Source organism: Triturus cristatus, chromosome 3_2 (assembly GCF_964204655.1).
Source record: "Triturus cristatus chromosome 3_2, aTriCri1.1, whole genome shotgun sequence".
NCBI classification, from domain to species: domain Eukaryota; kingdom Metazoa; phylum Chordata; class Amphibia; order Caudata; family Salamandridae; genus Triturus; species Triturus cristatus.
In genome coordinates this window covers 809,384,863-809,412,137 of record NC_140584.1, presented here as the reverse complement: position 1 = coordinate 809,412,137, position 27,275 = coordinate 809,384,863, and the positions used below count along the sequence as shown (strand labels likewise).

At 44.5% G+C, this 27,275-nt stretch overlaps 1 protein-coding gene across 3 annotated transcripts in view; it reads right to left on the bottom strand.

Annotated features, from left to right (window-relative positions):
* The window catches only part of LOC146858186 (alpha-aspartyl dipeptidase-like), a 193,355-nt gene that overhangs the window by 30,769 nt on the left and 135,311 nt on the right, over nucleotides 1-27,275 (bottom strand). For 2 of the 3 annotated variants that reach the window (XM_085648954.1, XM_085648952.1), the window contains exon 4: nucleotides 17,132-17,206. The exons of the other annotated variant lie outside the window; for it this stretch is intronic. In XM_085648954.1, the coding sequence (XP_085505080.1) occupies nucleotides 17,132-17,206 (75 nt within the window). The remainder of the gene's footprint in view (nucleotides 1-17,131; nucleotides 17,207-27,275) is intronic. 3 annotated transcript variants of the gene reach the window in all.

The following is a 27,275-nucleotide window of genomic DNA, read 5'->3' as shown; positions in this document are numbered from 1 at the left end:
CAATTGCCGACTACACCTAGTTGTGTGACCTAGGAGCAGACTGCAAGCACTAAATGGCCAGGACAAGAAAATGCCAACTTTCTAGAAGTTTACCATTAAAGAGGCTTTTAAATTACAAATCCTCAGACACCAAAAATGACTTTCCAAACTGCTCTGAATCAAGCGTTATTACTTATTAAACAAATAAGGTAACCCAATTTTGTCCTATGGGAGAGGAAGGCCTTACAATAGTGATAAACGAATCATAGAGTGTTTCACTATCAGGACATTTAAAACTTAATAGAACATATCCACCTTTTGAAATGCAATCCACCCTGCCCAATGGGCTGTTTAGGGTCTTACCTAGGGGTGACATATGTATTAAAAAGAAGGATTGAGGCCTGGCAAAAGGTTTATTTTGCTAGATCGCAATGGCAGTTTAAACAGTGGCGGCTGGCATCTATGTGGAGTGGTGTGGGAGAGGGGGCGGGCCCGCGTGCAAAAATATTATTTAAAAAAAAGAAACATACCCAAACCGATGTTTTCCGTGCTCCACTCTGGAACTTTTCTCAGGAACTGGATGGAGTGCGGGCACCCTTCCTGGCTCTGCTCTCATGCTGTGAGAGCAGTACCCTGACTGGAGGGAGCAGCCTCACTCATCACTCCGGAGGACACTGGAGCCCTACACCTACTCTAACCCAGCTGTCTTAAAACAGATGGGTTAGAGGTTTCAAAGTCTGCATCTGTGGCTGGCCATCACAAGATGGCTAGCCATAGGGACACGAGTACTTTGAAAAGTGCACAATCAGCCCACTGTCCTCCCTGCTGTTGTCATTTAGCAGCTGACCGGCCCCCGTTCTGAAACTCTGATCAGGATAAGAGGTTGAAAAATAAAATGGCAATGAATTACCATTTTACTTTTAATCTTTGGGGGTGATTTAAGTGAGGCAACGCTCCTGCATTCCAATAGTTGAGCCGTCTCGGATTTTAAAACTGCACCCAAAGGCTGCAATAGCAGGCCTAACACAGGCTTCTAAGGGGCTACTTAAGTGGGTGGCACAATCAGAGCTGCAGGCTCACTAGTAGCATTTAATTTACAGCCCTGGGTACATGTAGTACTACACTACTAGCATGAGCGGCTTCTCCGTTTCGCCGGAGCCGGAGGTCTTGTTGTCAGGTAAGCTTTAAAAATAATATATATATATGTTAAGTCTATATTTACACATGTGCGCCTGTTTATTTTATTGTTTTTATTTGAGCGAGTGCCCGCCACCTTCCCGTTGATGACAGCCACTACTGTTTACTAGGAACTTAAAAGTAAATTAAATGTGTCAATTGGGTGCAAGCCAATTTCACCATGTTTAAAGTAGTGAGCATTAGCACTTTTGCACTGGTAAAGTATACAGGAACATAAAAGCCAACAAAAACAGGATTCAGAAAACAGGAGGGTTAAGGAAACAAGTTTGGGGATGTCCCTGCAAAGAGGGCCAGATCCGACAACAGGGATGACCAAGCCTCTCTACTTGCCATAAACCTGGCCAAAGCCCTTTTCAACAACCTGCATCCAATGCTCATAACCTTGAAGTTCTGTTGGATTGTGATCGCTCCTTCCTACCCCAGATTAATGCTGCCTTACAACACCTTCATCAGCAAGTGGATACCAATATCATCCTGCAGTTATTCCTATACCACTGTTATCTGCTTACTGAAGCCAAGTTTGCTGACTTGTAGTGCTTTATAAACCAGCTGCAACAAATGAAAAAAAAATCTTCGTTAGAGGGGATGCTTTTGCTATTTCAGGTCGTTTGCAGGGCTCTCCTTTCTTCTGCCCCTGTCCTCTGATACTTCAACCATTTTCTTCCTATTGGGTTGATGGTGCAGGCTAGTAAGGCTGTGCCTTGGTCAGTCGAGTAATTCTACAGTTGCTCTAGTAAACTGTAGTACTTGGGTTCTGTTCCTGGAGAGGATTCCAAGCTAGTCCGCTTGAAGGTTTGACAGCACCAGCCTGTTGTGTGGGTAATCCCTCTAGTTGTTGTCTGTTGGGCAGCCACCTGGTCCTCTTCCCTTTCCTTTGTTAAGTGTTTCCAGCTTCAGGGGTAGGGGTAATGTGAGGGGTGCTGTTGGTGTCCTAAGTATGATAGGATTCTATCTTGTGAATGAAAAGACATTTATTGCACAATTACTTAAAACCATTTGCAATATTTCTTACATTTATAAATAGAAAAACAGGAGTAAAATTCTAACCGAATACCATAATGAAATTGTTTAAAAGTACATATTCATCTTAAGAGAAGGAGTTATTTTAGCAGCAATTTCAAGATATGTCTAATTCCGTGTCTTGAAGCCATCAGACGGCTGAAGTGTGAAGCAGAAATGACATCTCTATCGGCTATCTTGTGTCCAGGCACCACTGCCGGTGATGTTAAAATTGTAGAGCAGATCTATTTCCTGCTGGTTTCTTTGCTACTGTACAAGCTCTTCAGGTGTCGACAGGCCTTCTTTGTCGGAGAGCTGAACACGCAACTCAGCCATGTATTTCCCAAATTTGGCCAAATCTGTTGGTGCTGTGCAAGCGAACAGAGCCGTTACCGCTTCATTGCATGTCCGAACCCCTTTAGAGAGACATATCGGTTTTCGCAACTTTCTGATGTAGTTGTAGCAGGCCGGGGCAGAAGCAGACTAAATGTAGCTGAGCCTCCTTTTTATAATCGCAGATTCTGCACCCGGATATAGAGGCCAGCGATTTCCATCCAGGGTTTAGTTCTTTAGTTGGAAGGGGCACTAGCCTGGCCCATTGAATATTTTTTAAAGCCTTCCTTCCCACTGCTTGCTTCAAACAGGGCTGTATTTTATGCTCCTTATATGATGTTACCAGCACAGGGAGGCCTCCTCAAACTGTGTAGCTTGCTAGGGCTGCTTCTTGTGACAACTGATGGATATGTTTGTTGATGGCATTTTTGATTGCCGCATAGCTTAGGCCCTTGAGTTAATTTTTTGTAAATGTAAAGAGGCTTTCCCAGTATCGCTAAGCCATGCTCCAAGATAGTTATATGTTTTTGTGGTTGAAATTATCTCACTGCCCACTTTCCATTTAAGTAGTGTTTTTTTTGCGCAGCGCCCGAATATCATCACTTTGGTCAAAGTGCAACTGCCCATCCGTGCCACACAGTGCCACGCTGCCTCACCTCTGGGTCCCATCCCCTCTCTGGCACAGGAACTGCTGAATGCCTCTAGCACACGACCCTCGGCTGTGGGACGGTCCCAGCCGCCTGTGGTGCGCACGCCCCATCAAGGCCACAGCCGCCACCTTATGCTGGTCAGCCACCAGTGGAGACACCGCCGCCTGGCACCTCTATAGTTTTCCTCCTGCCGTCGACGCTCTGGTGCCCCACAGACGCTGCTGTATAGCCTTCCTGCGCCCTAGGAGTCGTCCACAGCAGTGCCACCATGACCACCGTCCCGCCCCTGGAGCCCTTCGCCATAACAGGTCCGCTGCCTTCCCAAGCTGCGCGATGGAAGGAGTGGGTGGAACGGCTGGAGACATTTTTTTGAAGCTGCGGAGATTAAAGAGCGACGATAGCGGTCCATGCGCCTTCACCTGGGTGGCGCGGACATTCATAAAATTGCGAAGACCGTCCATGAAGCTGGACCCCCGAAGGCCTACGCCACGTTGCGGGATGCCATCGCTGCGCACTTCGAGCCGTATGCCAACCCAGACTACGAACGGTTCCTTCTCCGCCAAGCGAAACAGCTCCCAGAAGAATCAGTCGACGCATTCTACGCTCGACTCAAGGAGTTAGCAAGCACGTGCACCCTGCCTGATGAGGACGATGAGGTGCAGGTACAATTCATCCAGGGGTGCGCCTCCTCAAAACTGCGCGAACGCGTCCTTGAAGAGCACAACATGGCGATGAAGGACATACTGACCCAAGGACGCTCCAAAGAACTGTCCAAGGTCAGGGCGGCCCATATGGAACGGAAAGCTCCGGCAGCGAGCAAAGAGGAACCGGTCTGTGCTATTCAGCCCAATCCACGAGGCCCACGGCAGAGACCCAGAAAACCCTCGGCCCAAGGACCCGGACAAAATCCTAAAATCCACCTCTGCGGATAGTGCGAAGGCCCGCTCCCACACAACGGTGCGTGCCCAGCTCTGGGGAAAAAGTCAATCACTTCTCCAAGGTCTGTCACTCAAGGCCCTTACGGCGGTCGCAAGGCCCAGCTCGACCAGTGCGCGCGCTGGAGCCTGTCCCTGGTGATTCCTCGAGCAGAGACATGGACGATGATAAAGCTGCCACTGAGCATGTGGTACACATGCTACATGCCCTCTCGTCATCACCGCAAGCTGCACCCATGTGCACTGTTAAAGTGCAAGGGCACCCAGTAACAACACTCATCGACACTGGCGCCACAATCAACCTCATGGCCATCTGTGCCTACAAACTGTTGCCCAACCCGTCTGCGCTCCGCAACACCAACGTCCAAGTGTACGTGTTTGGGACCCACACCGCACTCCGAATGTTCGGAGTGTTCCAAGCGGAAATTGCGCACAGCGACATCCGTCAGTCGGCCAAGGTCTACGTTTCCAGAGAAGGGTCAGGATTTCTATTCTGCTATCGCACAGCCCAAGAACTGCACCTCATCCACTTTGCTTTTGGAGTACAGGCACATGATCTGGACAGGTTGATATCGGAGTTCGCACCATTCTTCGACGGGATCGGGTGCCTCAAGGGCCAAGCAGTTCGTCTACACATCGACAAGTCGGTAGCTCCGGTGGCTCTCAGACACAGGAGGATTGCCTTTCACCTCCGACCGAAAGTGGAATCGGAGCTCCGCATGCTGGAAGCGGCCGGAATCATTGAACAGGTGAGAGGTCCCACCCCTGGGGTGTCCCCCATCGTCGAAGCAGCCGGACGCTGTCCGCATATGCATTGACATGCGAATCCCGGACCTCGCCATCATCCGGGAATGCCACCTGACGCCCACGATTGATGACATCATAGGCGAGCTTGCAGGGTCAAAGTGGTTCTCGAAGATGGACCTCCAGTCGGGGTATCATCAAGTCCCGCTCCACCCAGACTCGCGTCCGATCACGACCTTCTCCACCCACGCCGGTTTGTGGCGCTACAAACGCCTCAACTTCGGGATCTCCAGCGCAGCCGAAGTGTTCAAAAATATCATCAAAACTGTCCTGCAGGGGCTAGAAGGGGTGCTCAATGTAAGCGATGACATCCTAGTCCACGCCCCTTCTCTAGAAGAACACATCACCCGCCTCAACGCAGTGTTCGCACGCCTGAGAGACTGCGGCCTAACACTCCACACGGAGAAATGCGAATTCCTACGCAGAGACATAAGTTTCTTTGGATATCGGTTTTCAGACCGCGGCATTGGGCCTGATCCCGCCAAAGTGAGAGACGTTCAAGAAGTGCCAGCCCCCTCATCGGTAACCGGAGTCCGCAGCTTTCTGGGCATGGTCACATATTTTGGCCGGTTCATCAAGAACCTTTCGGATCTGACAGGCCCCCTGCAAGAGCTCACAAAGACCACCACCCACTGGACCTGGGGCCCGACACAGGAGCAAGCGTTCCAGCAGACCAAGGCCGCGTTGTCCGCTGACACAACCCTCGTGTACTTTGACCCGCGCCATGACTCCCAACTGGTCGTAGACGCCAGCCCCACCGGTCTTGGTGCCGTCTTAGCGCAACGCCAGGGTTGCGGTGACTGGGCGCCAGTCACCTATGCGAGTAGAACTCTAACGCCTACTGAACAGCGCTACTCACAAATTGAAAGAGAGGCCATAGCCATTCTATGGGGATGCCGCCATTTCCACATCTATCTGTACGGCCACCCGTTCACGGTCATCACTGATCACAAGCCACTAATTCCGCTTTTCCAAGGCTCGTCGTCCCAGCCCCCTCCACGGATTGAGAAGTGGATACTGCAACTACAGGAGTTCCAGCTGAAGGTAGAATACCGACCTGGCACACAGAACCCTGTCGATTTTCTGTCGAGGAATGCCTGACCAGTCACCCCTGCCGAGGCCGAGGAAGCAGCTGTCACAGAAGACTTTGTACGGATGGTTGTTGAGCGGTCCCGACCCCTCCCGATGTCACTGCAAGAAGTCATAACCGCCACCCAGGACGAAGACTGCCTCCAAATGGCGATACAAGCAGTCGGCTCCGGAGACTGGCAGCATCTCCAAAACCCGTCGCCCATGCGTACAGCAACAGCTCAAGCCACGCTAAGATCGCTACACCAAGTCCGTCACGAGTTGTCGGCAGAAGGATGTCTCCTGCGTGGCCCGCGCTTAGTCCTACCTGCGAGCCTCACCAGACAAGCGGCACTCCTTGCCTATGGAGCGCATCAAGGGATTGTCAAGTCCAAGAACCGGCTTCGGAGCAAAGTGTGGTTTCCCGGCCTAGACCACCAAATTGAGTCACTCATACAACACTGTCCCGCATGCCTCGCCACGAGCCTCCCAAGCAGACCAGTACCGGTGGTCACCGAAGCAAGCCCAAGCAGCCCATGGGACAGAGTCAGCGCGGATTTCGGCAGTCTTCCAGGAGGGCGACACATGCTGGTAGTGGTTGACGACTTCTCTAGGTACCCAGAGGTAGAGTTAGTTTCCTCCACGTCCGCAGCAGAAGTCATCCCTAAACTCGAAAAGGTGATAGCCCTCACAGACTGTTTAGAGAACTCCGGACTGACAACGGGCCACCGTTCACCAGCATGGAAATCGCTGAGTACCTAGCGTCCCATCAGATAAAGCACCGCAAAATTACGCCTAGGTGGCCCCAGGCCAACGGCGAAGTAGAGCACCTGATGCGAACTTTGAACAAAACCATACAGATCGCGTTGTCAGAGGGACTTAACCTAGAGCGGGCTGTGTATCAGTTTCTCCGGGAATACCGGCTCACTCCCTACTGTACCACAGGTATATCCCCGAGCCGCCTGTGCGTTGGCCGAACAGTCACGGACACCATTCCCCATCACTCTACATGGGAAAGAACCGCAAATCCTCTGAACCTATCAGACCTTAGGCGAACAAACAACAACGAAGTGGCATCTCAGAGGAGACACGCCATAGAGAGCCCCATCGCCGTGGGGGACCAGGTATTTGTGCATGATCGACATCCCGGAGGAAAGTTCCGGACACCGTTTGAACGACATCCATGGACTATCATTGCCATCAAGGGTACCATGTTGACTGCTCTGAGGGGTTCCGAGATAGTTACCCGCAATGTGTCATTCTTTAAAAAGGTCCCTCCCGCAGAAGAATGCGACCCAGCGGATACCCCCGAGCTGGACGAGACACCCCAAGGGAGGCCTGCAAGCCCGAGGAACAAAAGGACTGAACAGGGGCAGCCAAGCCCCACCGGTTGCTCCACCAACCTGCGGTCTTCACCACCAGCAGCCCGGGAGTCGGAAGGAGAGCAGAATGGGACTTTCATCCACGATCCCGCTGACCAGCCTCCAGACTTCAGCTGCGGGGCAGTTAAAGCCGTTATCACCTCCGGCCCTGCCCCAAGCTCTCCCAGAGGTACAAAGACTACGTAACCAGTGGCTAGTCGGCGATCGGATGTCGGGTCGCAGCCAGGGTGAGCAGTTGCTGACAACTCCCAAGTAAGACTGTTTCAGTTTGTTATAACTCGACCGGTAGCCAACCTTCAGGACTGGATGTGCATGTTTATGGTTATTTCATTTTGTCTCCTGGTTGAGGAGGAATGTAGTATCGCAAGAGACGGTGGGGCAGCCCACGCCTCTCGCTACGATAGGGGAAGAGTTGCCAGCAAACACCCCCCGAGAATAAGACTTTGTAGGTGGGCTCGACGGAGGTCGAAACCACGTGAGGATGATAATAAAAAGCCCAGGGCTCTGGGCGTGGTTTTAGTTCATGGCTAACCACTAACGCCACACCTGTGTATCTGCGTGGTCATTCACACTGTGGGCCTAGTCACCCACAATATTACAGAGTGTATCATTCCGTCGACTGTTTAGTGTATCATTTCACCTTCTAGGAAGTGTTTACATTGGATTACACATTATATTAGAGAAGTACACTCCGTCATCCCACTGTTTGCTGCAGTCAATTGTTTAATTCCTACATTCATTTTATACAGAGAGCAATCAATTTGTGCTACTTTTTTTGAACATTCGCAAACAGCATTTGTGTATGCAATGTTAGCAAGTAGCATTTCTGCATGCCTTTGTTTGTATGTGTTAAAGCCAGATCTAATCGCTTTTTTGTACTTCCTTTACTATGTACGTTTGTGTTTACCCCTAACCTTCACACTTTTTACATATCAGTCTTTATATTTTGTACGTATCCTCTTCTGCGTCCTAACACCCAATCACACTGTTGAGTTCCTTACCAATTGTTTACCCAACCCCATAACCAACTTACCTCTCACATTCTCAAGCTTTCTCCCGATTTGTTGGTATTTATGAATTTTTGAAATCAATATTTTTGTTCTCCAGTGTTTTTAAACCAAGGAAACACATCACCTTCAAATGATCCTTAATCTTTTCATTGTGATGTGTTGTATCATAATGTAATTCTACCGTGCATTAAAGTGGTTGTTTTTGTCATGACATTAAAATTATTTTACATTAGCCACAAATAGTGTGAAACGTATTAGTATCATTGTCACGGTCCGCTGACAAACTCATGTTTAGAGTGGCATTATCTGCAGACAAAGAGGTTTCTCCGAGTTTATGCCTGGAATATCTGAAATTAAAAAAATTGGGCTTTTCATTAGACATTTTTGATGGATACTTCTGCCGGCAGAGTCATCTATTGAATATCCCCAGACACCAGATTGTATCCGGAAGTCTTGTAATAGCCATCCTCTGCTGGTAGGAGGCATCGGCTCGTCTCTGTGTTGGTTGCTGCCCAGACATGATGTCACCATCCCAGCGCCAAGATGTCAGTTTCCTATTATCCGCGCCCTTCGACGTGGATCCAGCACCGCTCTCCGTGAGATTTTTCACAAACGATCTAAATATTTTTGCAGCCACCAAAACGGAAACGTCACCTCCTAAAAAGTCAGGGTTTAAGCCCTACCGCTGCTGTCATGGGCAGATGTCGATTTCAGCCCCCTACAAAATGTGCTATGATCAGGGCTTGGTTTGTTTGTTAGAAGCAGAGCTCGTATGGATTGATTCTACGTGCAAATCTTCGGAGTAATCCCGTTTAGCACCACATTTATCGAACTTGACTTAAACTTTGAAACGCAAGCAATTTTGGATGCCTTGATGCACCTTGATAATCCAATTAGTCCTAACTCTGGACCACGTCACCCCTCCAGAGATGCTACTGCTTCCAGGCTGCATTCTATGCGAATTTGAATAATTCTTTAGTCTTCACTCGTGATCTCCAACGTACCCAAGTTTTCTCATCGTCCTGTTACTTCCCTGTCATTAAGAAATCATCCCCGTTCTTTCTGTGAAAGAGGTATATTTTTTTAAAAACCTTCGTAGCCATAGTCCTGATGATGACCTCAACGAAAGGAGGTTGAAACGCCGTCGACCTGCCAACGCTAATTGCGGCTTTTCAAAGGGCCAATCAAGACCGGATTAATATTGTTATAAGTGCAAATTTCTATGTGACTTCTGTTCGACCCTTTTGATTGGATTCAATTGTTCTCTCGCCGTTCCGCGTTGTCATTTTAAACACTTATGTCACTGCGCCGTTCACTTTTTCACTTCACTACCAGTGCACATATGATTGTTATGGTTACTGTAAATTGGACATACCTACTGTGCCTCTAATTACAAATAACAATTTTCATATTTCTTTGGTCTCCCTTGTCCCCTTTTTGTTGTTTTTGATTAATTCTCATGTTTAATAGTCCCTTTTCATGATGTTCTAGTTGAGACATTGTTTTTTGATATCATATCTACCCGGTCTCAACTGGGTTAACGGGTTTGCTCCTGTTTTTTTCTTTCATCAGGGCTGAAGCACAACTTCAAGTCATGTTACCAGGGAGGTCTCAGGCACTCAAAAGCCATTAAGGAGCTACAGAAGTCATTTGCCATGTACATGCGTGATGAGAGATGCGTTCGGCGCAACATATGCTTCAGATCTAGGTCGAAGTTGTGTATGTTGACTCTTCCAGGTCTTCTGAGTATTCAATAAAGAAGCATAAGGAGAGATGCAGGCAGAACAATTGCACGTCTAGATGCCGTTCTCAATCCAGAGGTAGGTCTTCTTGGCGCTCACCAACATCAGCAGAGTCATCCCCTGAGCTTGGTTTGGTGGACGTCCCTCGGGTCAAAGATCTGACGCCAACCCAGGCCCCGATGCCGGTAGCGTTCCCAGCACATTCAGAGTCCCTGGCACAGTGCCTTGCCTTTAGGCAGGGATTGATGGCACGCTTCCATGGCGCATCAGTTTTCTTTTGTGCACCTGTGGGCCCCATGGCACTGCCGGATCCTCTGACTGGGACTGGAAGGAACATGCTGGTAGGTAGTGCCCAGATACCAGTCCACACCCCAGATCCCTGCCAGAACGGCACTAGCACCCATGGCTCAACCAGTAGCCGCTCCACTAATACTGAAAGCGGCGCCTGTACCACCTCCTGAACCTATTTCTCAGACTAAGGCCATCCTGATTTCACTCACGACATCAAGCACAAACGCTAGTAGAGAAGGCCAGGTACTGGGATGACATCCAGCCTACCTCCTTATCCAGCAAGGACTACTGGCAGAGGAAACACAACATCTTTGAGATGGATCCCGACCACATTCAGATGTCACAGACAGTGCCACACGACGAGGATGATAGCAGTGAAGCAGCTAATGTGCTCCCTACTGCAGAGAATGACCCAGCAAAACACTCTGGAGGTGGAGATGGAATGCCCCTCGGGACCCCCTTCTGAGGATGTGGGTTCTTATACTGCGGTGATCAAGAAAGCTGCAAAGGTAAACAAATTATACCTTCTAGTGGTGCAGGCCAAGTCAGATCTCTGGACCAAGATCCTCCAACTACCTCACGGCTCTCCTTCAACGAGGTAATTATGGAACCTATCAAGGCGGCATGGGATAAGCTCACTTCACCACCAGCAGTGAATAGGCTAATTCAGCGCCGCTACAGGCAGGCACCACGAGGCTTACGGTTCCTATCAACTCAGCCCTTACCAGAGAGCGTCAGGGAGCAGTCTCCATCTTAAAATCTAAACCCAGGCCATTAACCACCCAACCACTGACTTAGAATCAAACACGCTGGAAAAAATGGGGGAGAAAGTGGTCTCTGCAGAGTTGCTGGTGCTATAAACGCCACCTCTCACTGGCCAGATATACCCGTGCGCTGTGGGAGATGGTGCATATTGTGGTGCTGATCCTGGACCACTTGAAGGATCGCTTTCTGGAGGTGGTAATGGATGGGTACGACGCAGCGAAGAAGCTCCTCATAACAGGTCTGAATACTGTGTATTTGGTGGCTAAGGCCCTGGAGTCTTATGTGGTATTGAGGCATGCCTGGCTGTGTTGATTGCACTTCTAGAGGAATGTCCGAGCAAGCTTGATGGTTATGTCCTCCGATGGGTGGCGTTTTTTCAGCATCAAGGCTGATTCAGCCCTAAAAAGATTTAATGTGGGGTAAACCACAAGGCTCATTCTTTATGTTTGGCTTCTACAGCATAAGACTTTCACATAGAATCTCGCGACCTTTACTAATTTGCTGACCGATCATTTGGATTAAAATTGGCACCCAGGGTCTTTGCTAAATTGATGGCAGTGGTTGCATCACATCTATACTAGTCCAGACCTTGGCATTCCCATACCTAGACAATTGACTGCTCAAGGCCATACACCTGACCTCAACAGCATTCCTGCTGTTCAACTTGGGCTTTTTCAGCAATTCCCCCTGTCGCACCAGAAGCCCTCCCCACACCTGCTGTTCATAGCGGCAGTACTGGACATAACATTTCTCAGAGCCTTACTTCCTCCTCAGTGGATTTGAAAGATTTGGCATTTGATTTTGGTGTTTTGGGAAGGATCTCAGGTTCTAGTCCTGAAGGTGTGCTGGCTGCTGACTGTGCTCTCTCCCTGTGCCAAAGTGCCTGAACTTAGTCCAACACTGACTTTCTGAGACTCTCTCTGTGTCTCCTTCTTCAGCTCCTGTTCATAGCTGGTCTTTTGTCACAATCGGAGGAGCAGGGTTCCCATTACAATCTCCAGATCATTCCCCTTCATGCCTGGAGATTGAGGAGAGGCAGCTGGGTTAATTTCATCTTCCGCCAAATGTGGTCGATATTATTCTTTCAGCGCATCACCCCTCCACAAAGTCTGTTTACGACATATGGTGCAAACAGTTTGTTTACTGGTATGCAAATGAGAATATTGACCCTCTCCCACAAGGCATATCTTTCTGCAATGTTGCATGCTTCCTTTCATTGGCCCAGCAAGGTTATGTAGTGGACACAGTTAAGGACTATGCTACAGTCCTGTCAGCGTTTATCTATTTGCCAGATCAACCTTCTTTTTTAAACGCCTCCTCAATTGAAAGGTTTTTGAAAACCCTATTGCATTTTTCCTCCATCACCTTTCATTGCACCTCAAAAGGACCTTAGTTTGGTTTTAATGTTCTTAATAAGGATCTGTTCCAGCCTACGCCTACCTTGCAGTTGCGGCTTTTGACATGAAAGTCCGTGTTTTTCGTGGCCATCAGATCAGTGATATGTTAATTGCAAGTGCTATGTCTCAGACAGTCCCTCATTTGCTTCTATCCAAACTGATTTGAAGAACTATAGCTTCTTCCTGCCAAAGGTGTGTTCCATATGTTTTTCCCTCTTCCCCATCACACCAGGGAGGATAATAGGCTGTGCAAGCAGGACCCTTATAGGGCGGTTAGCTATTTCATGAACAGAACTAAGGGTTTTAGATCTGATGACCAACTTTTTTGTCTGATATATAGTGGCAACAAAACGGGAAAGGAAGTCCAGAAGAGGATTCCGTCCCAGTGGATAGTGGTTTGTATTAAAATCCTTTATGCCCTTGCCAAAAACGAACTACAAGAAGGCATCGGAGCTTACGCCACCTGTGAGAAACATTTGGTCTATTATATGGTGTTGCTGTGCGACCTCATCATGTAATGAACTCACAAACCCATCTTGGGTCCAGTCTTTCGTGCAGCCTCCTTTTGCCATGTCGAGGGAACAGCAGTGCAGTCCTTTTTTGGCCCTCTCGCCAGTAAAACATGATCTGAGGGCTGGGTGTCATGGGTGCCACTTTTGTAATTGTAATTGCATTTATTTAGCGCTTACTACCCCTGACGAGGTGTCGAAGCGCTTTTTCAGCAAGTAGCACGCAACTCCAGGACCCACAGAGCATTAGTGTTGAATTAGTATGGTGAAATATGAAAGTAATTTTAAGTGGTGGATAGGTTAGTCAGTTATTTGGTTTCGGAAGGATAGAGGAGAAAAAAAGGTTTGTATTTATATAGCGCTTGTTACCCCTGATGGGGTGTTAAAGCGTTTGTTTTGGCGAGTAGCACTCTACTCCGGAAACCCATAAAGCATTAGTGGTGAATTAATATGGTGAAATATGAAAGTAATTGGAGTGGTGGATATTAGTCAGTTATTTGGAGTGATAAGGATAGCGGCGGGATAGAAGGGGAAAGAACGTTTTTCATTAATATAGAACCTGTTACCTCTGATGGGTGTTAAAACGCTTTTCTGGCGACTAGCACGCTACTCCGGAACCCATAAAGGATTAGTGTTGAAAATTAGTATAGTGAAATATGAAGTAATTTGAGTGGTGGATATGTTATTCAGTTATTTGGATAGAGAAAGGTAGGTGGCGGGATAGAAGAGGGAAAGAGGTTTGTATTTATATAGCGCTTGCTACCCCTGATGGGGTTTTGAAGTGCTTTTTTGTCAAGTAGCACGCCACTCTGGAACCCATAAGGATTAGTGTCGAATTGGTATGGTGAAACATGAAAGTATTTTGAGTGGTGGATATGTTAGTCAGTTATTTGAATTGAGAAGGGTAGAAAGGGGAAAAGGTTTGCATTTATATAGCGCTTGTAACCCTGATGGGGTGTTGAAACGCTTTGCTGGCCAGTAGCACGCTACTCTGGAACCCATTAGTATAGTTAAACATGGAATTTGGGAAGTCAACATGTTAGTCTGTTATTTTGATTGATAAGGATAGTGGAGGGATAGAAGAGTGAAGGATTTGGCTATTTATTTATTTCTTTAGGTCATAGCAGTAGGAGGAGGCTTTTGGATGAGTAAAAGGGGGTTGGAGGGGAAGAGTCAGAGGGAAGAGTTTAGAAAGGTTTGTTTTTGGGGGATCAATATAGTAAAAGAGGTATCCGATGATGCAATGAGGGGGAGAGTATAGCAAAGGTTATTTTGGGAATCATAGTAGTGGTATGGGGGTTGGGATAAATGAGAGAGTGGATGTAGAGGATATAATGATAGAGGTATAGGCTGAGAAATAGGGTAGTGCATTGGAAATGCTAAATTCGAAGAAAGTGATCCATAAGTACATTGAAAGTATATAGATGCATAAAGGAGGTAAGTATATGTAGATTAAAGATATCGATAGAGGTACAGGATGAGAAATAGGGTAGTGCATTCGATATGCTTTTTCAGGAGAAAAGTAACAAACACACAGATTCAAGTACATGGAAGGTACATAGATGCACAATGGTAGCAAGTACATGTAGACCAAAGATGCACCATATAAACTCCGGTTTTCAAGTGTTATTGTACTTTACATTTTTTTTTAAAAAGAAATTCTTCTTTTTAACAACATAATTACATCTACATGTTTAAACAAAGCAATACACAAAGACAGGTACATATCTATAGTGAAAATAAATGCTTATATACAGAGGGATATGCAGTAAAATTCTGTTTATGTATGGTGCTTATGTGGGGAAGAGCCAATTCTTGAGTAGTTTTCTGAAGATAAGGTGGCTGTCGGTGGATCTTAGGTTGGGGGTAAAGAGTTCCATAGTTTGGCTGCTTCAACACAGAAGGATGTGCCACCTATGGTTTTTTCTTGTATCTTGGGATTTTGAGTAATAGGATGAGTTCATTCTAGGCAATTTGGTTTGCAAAATTCATTGAGTATTTCATAGAATTCTTTATTTGCACATTTAGCATTTTTTAATTCGGTCTGAATAGTACCTTTTCTTAGCTTTTTTGATAGCTGACTTGTATAATCTGTTAATTTTCTGTAGGTGAAGTTTGTCTTGTTTGGCGTTTGTTTTGAGCCAGGTACATTGCAGCTTTCTAATTTGTTGTTTTATGTCTTTTATCTCTGTTTCTCGAAGGTGCTTTTTTTCTTTTGTTCTGTTGTGTGGTTTTGAGTGGTATCAGGATGTCAAAACTTGCCCTCTAGGGACGCAGTGACTACTAGCCAATGGGCTACCAGGTCCCCTCCTGCCTGATGGCAACTTCCTGCAATGTGTGGCATCTAGCTATCCACGACTATGTATTCTTCCCATTTCCAAGAAAGCAGAGCCCGTCTCTCAGTGTGTGGAGCTTGGAGGTGTGCAATTACACACCCTCGAGAAAAATGGTTTGGCAATTGTTTCCCCCTTTCGGTCTCTGACGTCAACCCGTCTTGGGTCCAGTCTTTCGTGCAGCCTCCTTTTACGTCTACCAGGAAAAGACCCAATGATGTAACGATCAGTGGCTAAGTACGCCTTTGGCGGAACAACACAGTTGAGGGTCTTAGAACAATTTTGGTGTTACCCTCCCCCCTCTTCTCAACACAACTCTTCCACTCCTTTTGATTCTACATGTTCATTTAAGAGAAGTTTAGTGGAACTTTAACTTCCCCCTCCCTCTTTTGATTCTTGACATTCACTTCACCCATTCACCAAACATTACTGAAGAGAGGAAGGCTGTCCATTCTGCTCATTACATGCTCCAGGATGTTCTGGTATCACCATTCCATTAGACCCATCACCTGGGAGGGGGCATTTCCATGGTATCTATTGTGTGAAATCTTCAGGTAAACATATCCATCAAAAAAAAAGTTACTAACATTAGGCAACAGTCTTTCTGGTGGATACTCAGTCTACCTGCAGATTCCTCGCCAATCCTGCCCACCTCCACTTATTGGAGGAATAGTGTGGTATCTGATTTCCAGTGCAATGCATCTTTCCTGCTTCCTTTCCCCTGCTGCTCAGCCCGTGAGGATGTGCTGTGGAATTTTGGTGTGCATGGTGAGGTAATGGAATGTTGGGATGCCTGGTGGTGGTGGTGGTGTCAGTTGAGAGTATTGGCTGGGCAGCAAGGAAGCTGCTCCTGGTGGGGCTCACTTAATGATTTATATATATCTTCAATACCATCTAAGAACTGCATCAATAAACCTTCCTCATCATAATACATCTCGGCTCATAGCAATCTGAATAATTAAGTTCCAATTTCGAATTGGTGCACTGCATGTTTTCTGTTGAAGTAAGCTGACTTTGTCTCTGCCTCTGAGAGCTAAAAAATAAATAAAAGGACTCCTCAGAGTGATAGGGCGCTGCTTTATGGCTCCAGTGACATTGTGCTCGGGCAGTAATCAAAGCCAAGATGGAACAGACGCCAACTACTGGGCAGTAGAGCGATGTTGAGACGTTTTGAGACCCTCACATGTGAGTGGTGCGCTTTATAAACCCCTGATTGAGATCCAGCTTGGTGCATGGGGATATTCAAAAAGTGAACAATCTGCAGGTAGACAGAGTATCCACCAGAAGGATTAATTCTGACGGCAACTCATTTTTTCTTCTATGGATGTGGCTTGATTATTAGGTAAATTCCCTCAAGAAGGAGCTGGAAGGATTTCGTGTGGTATGTAAATGATCATGGGTAATGTTTCTTTTCTTTGCATTTTGCGGCCAGATCAGTTTTATTCGCTCTTGCATTGACATTGTTTTTGAATGTTAGAAAACACACCCCAAGCTTCCAAAAGCTGGCAAAAAATAATTATAATGGCAACATTTAGGTCACTGCTTGAAGATATACATTTTGGGCTACCTGGAGTATTCCAAAATAAAATCATAACACCTTAACAGAAAAATGGCACAATGAAAGCTAAAAATCCCCTATAACTTGAACAGACACAATGAAAGCAAATTCTGTACTGCAGGAAAATCCAACCAAAATACCACCTACTCAAAGACTTATTGGTTAAAAATGAAATGTACCAACAAATATTGCTTCAGAGTTTCTCACTGCTTCTACTGGATTTGAGGATTCATGAATACTGTCCATTCCATAACCTTAAAAATACAAAAAGGAAAATGAATTGTTGCATATTGTATGAGCAATTATATGGTGTGAGGAGAAGAGAATATAGGACAGATCCACGTCTTCACAGTGTGACAGAAAACAACGTGATAATAGAACGTTTGTAAATAATAGTGTGGTAACATACATTATAGGTCAGTATTTTACATTTAAAAGAATTTAACTATGTTGAATATAAACGTATTAACCATGGGAGTGCTCAAAACTAAACACTGATTAAATTAGCTCACAGTGAATCTGACAAAGGAGATATAACTGTGAAAGAAGTGTGCAACCAACATAAATGGCTGTTTACACTGAAGCCATCTAGACAACTCTGCTTAGTGTAAACACAACTTTTAAAATGCCTCAACCTATGAATGCGAACACATTAATCACTTTTGTTTGTAGAATGACCATTTAGAAAGTTAAAGGCAGAGAGCCCTATTCATGAAAAAAGTGTGGACAGAGATTTCCAACTCCGCCTGAGAATCATTTTAGAGTCTTTTCTATTCACAAATATTCCCAGAAGTACGCCTGGCAACCTGCACTAGGCATAGGTTTCCGGGCATACTTCTGGAATGAAATAGTACATTTCACTTAGAGTTCTAGTACCCCTGTGCAGAATTCTGCATAGTTTAGTACTCTGCAGCAGGACAATTGAGCTCTTTGTGCAAGCTCTTACATTTTTTCTTTTGTCTACAGAGAGACAATTTTCTCTATTGGAAAAGCTCTTCATGTACACCATCACTAAATCGGGGCGTCAGAGTTTGTGAATGCCGGCAATTACATATTTTTGCGATAAACTTATATTTACACCTGGAAATGCCTTTGTAAATAGGGCCCAATATTGGTGACACAGCTGTTAGCATTGAATTTTAAAGATAAACAATAAATTTAAAAACACTTCAAACAAAGATGTTCAACAAAAATAAGCGGCTGATCTGAACAGGAGAAAGTGGTCCCGATTTCTGTCATAGTAGATAGGAGACCACCGGAACCTCCTATCCCCTGGATAGATCACCTTCCGACACATCCTGCTCTCTACCAAGCTTCCTTTTCTTAATTTCAATAAGTCTTTGTGGAAGCAAATATTATTAAAACACATCAATCACTTATTAGGTCCATCACCTTGAAGGATAAATAGAAACTTAAGGGCACTGGGTAATGTCAACTGTTTAATTAAAATGCATGCTTATGGAAGTGGAACCACCTTTAAGAAACATGGCTGAAGTTCATTAAGGATCCCGGCCTATCAAACTCTGCCCCTCTGTTAGACTCAGCATTGGCTGAGTCATTCAGTATGAGGAGTTTGAGCAGTGATGTCATCAATTATGTCATTTGAGGTGTCATCAGTGATGTCATACAACATGTCATGAGAGAGGTCATAAGCAGTGCATGGCAGGGGAGCAAGTTAGCCAACTATAAATAGTGAAGTTCTGTGTTTTTCCCCCCAAAACATTCATGTTGGCAGTATCAAATTCACCTAACTATAACGTTACCTTAATCCATGGGTACTAACAAACATTTTACCGGGGGCGGCAAAGTTTGGTCTTTGGTGAGCCGCACTGATGACAGCGGGGGATGTAAAGTTGGTGTAGAGGAAGCAAAGCATGTGTATTTAGTGACTAAACTCAATGGCGCAATGTGAAACAAGAAAACCTGGGTTGAATCCTGGCTTCTCCACTTGACCAACCAAATTGTGGGACCCTGGGCAATTCTTTTATTTCAATTTCACTCCTTTTTCTTCATTATCACATATAAGAGGAACTCGAAATACATGACTTCAGGATGCGTGCTATTCAAAACCATCTCCTGTGCTTGGATGTAATCACTAATGGCATTGTTGTCAGGGGGCGGTAAGCATGAACGTGTCTAAATTTATGTTTGAAAAATACTTCTGAATGCACTGCTATAATTTGATTTACTAAGGTGAAATAGTTCTACAGGTCAATGAAATACACTTTTTGAATTGTTTTAAAAGACTATTGTATTTGTATACACTTGCTGTACCTAAAGTTAAGGGCCTAAGTACTTCCTGTCCCTAACTGCAATTAACCTTTAAATAAGTGCTTGCTGTATGCTTGACATGTGTTTATCATGTCAGTGCTGAGTCGAGTTAACAGCAGCTCAGTGCTGCTGCCCAGGGGTCCACATGTAAAGATCGGGAGGACTACATGCAGCCCCTGGGCCGTTCTCGGAGTATCACTGCTTTAACCTGTTCTTTTTTTTCAGAGAATATATATAACCACCTCTTTTAAAAATTATTTTAACTTTACATTTTTTCTTACCTACAACCCCCTTACCACCCTATACCTCTACCCACCCCTAAACCCTAAAAAGGCCCTTACCACTCTATACCCTTAACGTTTGTTGCGCCGTTATTATATGGGGCCCTTACCCTCCCGCTTGAATTTAACAGTATGGTACGGGATTGCCTAACCACAAAATATCATGATATGTGGGTAAGGAATGTGAAATGAGGACATTGGATTCTTTTATACTCGCTTCTGTGACACTGTAGGACAGTAGGAGAAGTGTAATTGCTGCAAAAAAAAAAAATCCCTTACCACCCTATACCTCTACCCACCCCTAAACCCTAAAAATGCCTTTACCACCCTATTCCATACCAACCCCTAAGCCCTACAAACACCCTTACCACCCTATACTCCTCCCCCAAAGCCTTAAAATACCATTACTACCCAAGACCCCTAACCACCCCTGAACCCTAAAAACACCCTTGCCACCTAATACCTCTACCCACCCCTTGACCTTAAACACACCCTTATCACCCTATACTTTTACCCACCCCATCACCCCTAAAAAACACCCTTATCACCCTATACTGCTACCCACCCCAAACCCTAAAAACACACTTCTCACCCTATACTCCTATCCACCCCTAAACACTAAAAACACACTTACCTCCCTAGAGTCCTATCCACCCCTAAACCCTTAAAACTCTCTCTCTATATATATATATATACATACATACATATATACACACCACAATGCTCCTTTACTCCAAAGAAGTACCGGCACTCTAGGAGGGGCGTGAAAACTTTATTAACAACTGTTCACCCTTTAGAGACGCGTTTCGGCAAAAAAATTGCCTTTCTCAATCTAAAAACGCGTTTGTTTAAAAATTATATGAAAGTCAAATTCATTTGTAGAGAAATGAGGACAAGCTCCCACAGTCTGTCACTCACATTCAACCCGGAAGTTCGGAGCTTCTGTTGCGGCGGTCCTAGACGGGTTCCAGTAACCCTTACTATCACACATGTGGTTTAAAAAAGACAGCTGAGGCTGTTGAAATACTTTACCTACCATACTTGTAGCCTTTAATAAACATGTATTGCAGTATCCCCGAGTGTGCTGTAGTCTGTATCAAATTTACAGCAGACGACGTGAGCTTCTGTTGCGGCGGTCCTAGACGGGTGCCACTAACCCTTACTATCACGCACGCTTCTCTCTGATCTCGTAAAGAATATCCAGGACACCCAGGGAAGCTTTCATCGATTTATTAGGCAATATCGCACCTCACCAACGCGTTTTGCCTTGCGCCTTTCTCACGGTATGGGTTGAGCCTCCATACTGCCAAACTTACATACAGTGTCAACGACAGTGAGGAAGGACAGTATTACATGCATACTCTTTCACCATCTTACATGAGCGCCATCTTTAGACGTCTCATGTATAGCCAATTCATGACTCACGTAAGTTTAATCACATATGAATTCATATAGTCTTTCAACTCATCATATGTAAGTTATAAATTTCATTCAATGAATATTACTTTACGTATCAATCATAATGATCTCACTTATGTGCGCAAGTGCCACAAATCGGCAAAAAGCTGTTTGCTAATTTCATTTGTAGATATGCATTCAATTTAGCATCGCTATACATTACATATTGTTTATAAACAAGATCCCATAAATATTTACAGCCAGAGTGTTCGACTTTAATAGCAGTTTCAATAATATGTAGAGAATACTGGCCTAGTGGGCAACAGCAAAATTCTTCACATTCAGTTAGACCATTACAACACCAGTAAAATCAAGCCCCAGTGGGCAATTACGAATACTGTAACATTTTGGTTAACCATCCAGCCCAAGTGTGCATAATCAAATGAATTTCTTAACCATTTCTCCTCCAACAAGAGACTGCCATCACGCTGTTATATTGATTATCCTATTAGCGATGCTAATACTTCCTGCCTCGTTGCATAATATTCCTATGTATGTAAAAAAAAAAGATAGAAAAAGAAAGCAACATTACTAATAAGCCTATTCTTCTAGAACCGCTCCAACAATACATGTATTGTTAAAAAACAATTTAATTCGGTTCTATACATTTTAAAAAACAGACTGTACTCTGAAAGTTGGCTTTCAAATTCTGGCTGTTTACAAATGTACCACCATCTCTTCACTAAAATTCAAACCTGAGGGGGTTAATGTATCGAAATCAATGATAAATCTTGATTCCATTCTTCTTAACTGGCACTCCCTATCGCAACCCTCTCTCTTGTAGTGCAATCACATTTAAAACTACATATGATAACAATTTCTCATTCTGATTATTCATTGTGTAGAAATGTCGTGCAACTGGATATTGCACGTCATTACGCTTGATTGCTCTTAGGTATTCTAGTATTCTTTTCTTTGCCGGATGGACTTTGCTACCTATGTAGAATTTACCACAAGGGCACATCAAGCAATAGACACAATAGTCAGTCTCACATGTGAAATTCCCCTTGAATAAAAATTCTCTCTCAGTATTGGGGATTTTCAATTTAATGCAATCTGTACTGTGGGTACATGCTTTGCGGCGCTTGCAGCATTTGAAACCACTGCCACCACTCCTATGTCTCCTGAAATCCATAGTAGATACTGCATTATAACTTAGTTCATCTTTCAGCGATCTACTTCTTCTGAATGTAATCTGCGGTGTTTCATGGACATATTTTTTCAGAATGGGATCTGTTCTAAGAATGTGGCAATTGTGATTGAACATTTTTCTGATCTTATATGCATTATTTGAAAAAGTTGTTATAAATCTGACCTGTTCCACACTTCCCACTGCTGCAGGTTTAGGCTGCAGTAGATCAGGCCTCTGCAATGCATCTGCCTTTTCTATAGCCTGTCTGATTGTTTTTTTGCTTAGCCACGTTTCTCTAATCTCCTACTCATCACTACTTTTTCCTCATTTATATTCCTGCTGTGTGCTGCAATTTTGCTTCGCCTTAATCACCTCCCCATAGGGAATACTCTCAATTAGGCTAGAAGGGTGTGCACTGTTAGCATTCAATAAGCTGTTCCCTGCAGTCTTCTTTCTGTGTAGTTTTGTAACCAGTGTATTTCCCTGTACCGTAATCTCTGCATCTACAAACACACTTTTCTCCTTACTAATATTTGAAGTGAACTGCAAATTCAGTTCATTGTTGTTAAGAGCAGCCACAAATTGATTAGCAGACAATTCATCCCCTTTCCAGATTAAAAAAATTAAATCTATGAACCTTGTCCACATGATTATATTGTTACCATGGATCTCCCAGCTTTCGGACACCTGCTCCTCCCACCAGCCCTTGAATAATGTTGCATAGCTGGGGGCGAATCAGGTGCCCATTGCTGTATCCGTTTGTAGATACTCTGGTCAAAGAGGAAGAAGTTGTTGGTCAAACAGTACCTTAACATTTCAACCAACATTACTGTGTGTAATAGTAGAGAAATTGGCCTGGCTCCTAAGTGTCTTATGGCCTGGATCCCCAGGTCATGTCTAATGCAGGTGTAAAGACTGTTTACATCTAATGTAAACAGCAAGTAGTGTTCCTCCCATGCTACACCATCAATTAGTGTTAGAAAACGTGTAATATCTTTTAGGTACATAATAGGGAGTCGTGGATGCTTACAATACAAGCTACAAAACTCCTCCCACTCTAGCAATCCTTGATCTTTCCAATTCACCAACATTTCATTATATTGTGAATAAGATGCTAATATTACTCAGTGTGTAACAAAAATCATCACTTAGTTGTCGCAGACCTTCATTTAAATACTCCAACTCCGCTCAAATCATGACATTCCCTCCCTTGTCAGAATTTCTAAAGAATATATATATATATATATATATATCAGTTATCCGATTATTTCACCTCCAGAATAATCAAGCAGCACACCAAAGGATTCTTTACAAACGGGTCTCCTTTATTACAACGAGACACTTGTCAACGCGTTTCGATAGCTTCACGCTACCTTGCTCACGACATTGCTCTTTCGTTTACAATTGGTTTAAAAACATTTTAAACAGCAAAAAGGGACTAATCCAATTGGCATTTACTTACACCTTTGTTTCAATTTTCTTCAAAGGTGGCGCCATCTTAGAGTAGTTTTGTTATTGTGTATTGTTTCATGCTAATGCTAAAAAACAATCGTTTAATACACAATTTGATCCTTTACTCTTCTATTTTCTCAAACTTACCCTTGTAGGTAATTAAAACTTGATTATTCTTATTATAAAGTGCAAGTGCATTATTTACAATAATCAAAGGCAAGTTAAAAAATAGAACTTTTGATAAGGCGAAATTCGTGTTTCAGTTTTGTAACAGTCTACGTTTTGATCACGTAACCGTTCCTTTTATGTTTCTTTGGTTACAAAGTGCAAGTGCTTATGTAAACCAACATCCATTAATCATTACAAAGTGCAAGTGCTTATGTAAACAATCTTTGAATTCATAAAGTGCTAGTGCTTCAAATAAACCTATACAATACAGGAAACTATTCTTCAGTACTACAAAACTAAGTTCTTATTTCTAAGTACTTATACTAATATACATGTTCGCCTTACTCCTCTAGAAAAAGTTTTAAAAAAAATATATATATATACTTTTTTTTACTCCTTTATTTAAGTCCCTCTATTACCTTACTTAAAAATGTTTTTTTTAAAAAGGGCGGATAAAATGTTTCTTTTTTTTATCTTTCCTTTCTTTTTTACTCTCAAAAATTAAAAACGAAACTTGTGTTAACGGCACTTTCTTCATTTGTCAATGACTGACCTCTATCCACAGAAAACATCAATTCGTTATTCATTTTTCTTATTTCAGAGACAGGTGAACAGATCCTCATCCACATTAAGTCCATAGGGCTCTTTACAATCAAATTCCAGTATATAGTAGGTCTCTAATTTTCTGAGCTGCTTCTCCCTATCCCCTCCTCTTTTTTTTCTTTGGGATTTCTGCTATACAACTGTACTTAAGCCCTTCAGGATTACTCTGATGATATCTCTCAAAGTGTCTAGCAATAGGATATGTTTTATCTTTGTTCACTATAGCTCTTCTATGCTGGAGGACACGTTTAAAAACCGGTAAAGTGGTGCTCCCTATATAAATCTTTTTACAGGGACACTGTAGCTGATACACTACAAAACTAGATCTACAGGTTAGATGCCCTTTGATTTTTTAATGATTTTGTCAAAACTAGTTTTAAATTGCGTGCAATTCACTCCGTGTTGACACGCCTTACATTTAAAGCATTTAAAAAATCCCACTTTGCTTAACCAGCTTAGTTGTCCCTGTTTCTTTTGTTCTGTGAATTCACTGCTGATTATTCTGTCCTTTAGTGACTTAGATTTACGAAATGTAATATCTGGATGTTTTTTCGTCATTGGGCCTAGTACGGAATCACATTTAATCAAATGCCAATGTTTCCTCAGGATTTTCCGAACCTCTTCATGGCTTGTATTAAAAGTGGTTATAAACCTACAATTATTCGTGCCATCTTTAGCGTTCACTCTCCTGCTTGTTTTAGAGGCTTCAAATAATGCGTTCCTCCTATTTATTTTCCTAGCTTTTAAAGCGGCCTTCTTAATTACATTCGATGAGTACCCTCTTTGTACAAATCTTTCAGTCATCTCCCCCTCAATGATCAGATATTCTTCATCATTACTGCATGCTCGACGGGCTCTATAGAACTCCCCAAAAGGAATACTCCTAATAAGTGGGGCTGGGTGGGCACTATCTGCATGTAGGATTGTATTTCCTGCAGTTGTTTTACGGAAAATTGTTGTCTCTAATTTTTCCTTATTCACCTTCACCCTAACATCTAAAAAGTCTATACACGTTTTGCTGTAATTTCCGGTGAATGCTAGATTCAGCATGTTATATATATATATATGAGTAGCTCTTGAGTGACTGACTCAATGCGAGTGGCTGTATGAGTGGATTGTCAGTGGCAGGATTAGTGAGTGGGTGTGTGAGTAGCTGTATGGGTGAGTGAGTGGATGTGTGTGTTGATCTATGAATCAATGAGTGGATGTGTGTGTGAGAATGGGTTTGAGAATGGTAGTGTGGTAGTTGGAGCGGGTGTATGAATGATTATATGGGGTGCGAGTGTGTGCATCAGAGATTCTGTGGATGATGTTATCAGTGATGTCATTTGAGATGCCATCAGTGATGCCACTGACCATGTCATGGGTGATGTAATATGTGAGGTCATAAGCAGTGCATTGCGAGGGTGCGAGTTATAGTTCGCTCACTAAGTATAACAGCTGAATTTCTCTGAAATGTTAGCCTAACTATAACATTTCTATAACCTTTGGTTTTTCCTAACTATGACGTCCCGCTGACTGTTTTTTCAGTGAATTTCTAAGGTTTTTTTAACTAGTAGTCACGTTTACAGAGTGGTGGAGAAAGGGGGCTGGGCCTCCGACCAGCTCTCAGGAATCCCACTGTGTAGGACTTACATAAGGTACCAAAAGGGCTTCTTGGCCCCCCAAGGTCCCTCAGGAGTAAAGTGGACCTCATCTCCCAACCAGTAGTGCACCTTGAGCTGCGTTTCCAGAGTGGTGGTGTGGCCTACAAAGGCCTTTTAGCATTCTCACTGTGTGGGACTTATTGCAGATAACAGGAGGGGTAGTTGACCCCCTAGGACGTCCTTGGTGGCCAACTATCCCACCGGTTACCTCCAATAAGTCCCACACAGCAGGATTGTGCTGTTATCGGAGGCCACGCCCCCTTTCTCCACCACTCTGCAAACACGCTGCCTGGTACACTGCTAGTAGGGGGATGAAGTCCCCATGGCTATTGAGGGTCCTTGAGGGCCAACTAGCCCTCCTGTTACCTCCAATAAGACTTACACAGCTCGATTGCTGAGAGGTCGTCAGAGGCCACGCCACATTTCTCCACCACTGTCCAAACGTGCTTCCTGGCACACTACTGCTTGGAGTTAGAAGTTCACTTTAGTCCTGAGGCCTTCTGGAGTAAAATGGAATTCATTCCCCAATCAGCAGCACGCCAGGAGGCTTCTGGAGTAAAATGGAATTCATTCCCCAATCAGCAGCACACCAGGAGGAGCATTTGCAGAGTGGTGGTGAAAGGGAACGTGGCCTCAGTGTTCTCTCGGCAATACCGCTGTCTGGGAGTTACTGGAGGTAACAAAAGGGGTTCCTGGACCCCGTGGACCCTCAACATCATAGGGGACTTCATCCCCCAAGCACCACTGTGCCAAGACGCCCATTTGAAGAGGGGTGGTAAAGGGGGCTGGTCTCTGGCAATTTTCCGGAGGTTTTATTTATTAATTATTTAAGGGAAGGGGGCTGCGTGCCCCCCCACTTCCCTGAGCCATTTTCGGCCCCAGGGATCCCATCCCTCAGGGCTTGCCCCCTTTCAATATATATATTTTTTAATGGAAGGGGGCTGCGCGGCCCCCTTCCCGGGCCGATGTTGGCTCCAGGGACCCATCCCTAGGGCCCGGCCTGTAGTGTGGGTGCCCAGGGCTTCCACATTTTACGCATTGGGGACCTCGGGGGGAAGCCTTAAGGCCCCCCAGCCAGCTCCCCGCCTCCTGCGAGAGCTGCAATTGCTTTTTACATACAGGGAGCTGCTGACATACAGCTTCCTGTATGGAAAAAGCAAAGTGTGCTTTGGCATGACGGGAGCGGTGCTCCTGACATGCCATAGTAAACTGCCACGTGGCCCCATCCCATGTCATTAAAATACAGTTTGGCCCGGGAGGTGGTGGTCTCCGGGGCAGTTCGGGTCCTCAAGGCCCCCCTATTACATTAGCC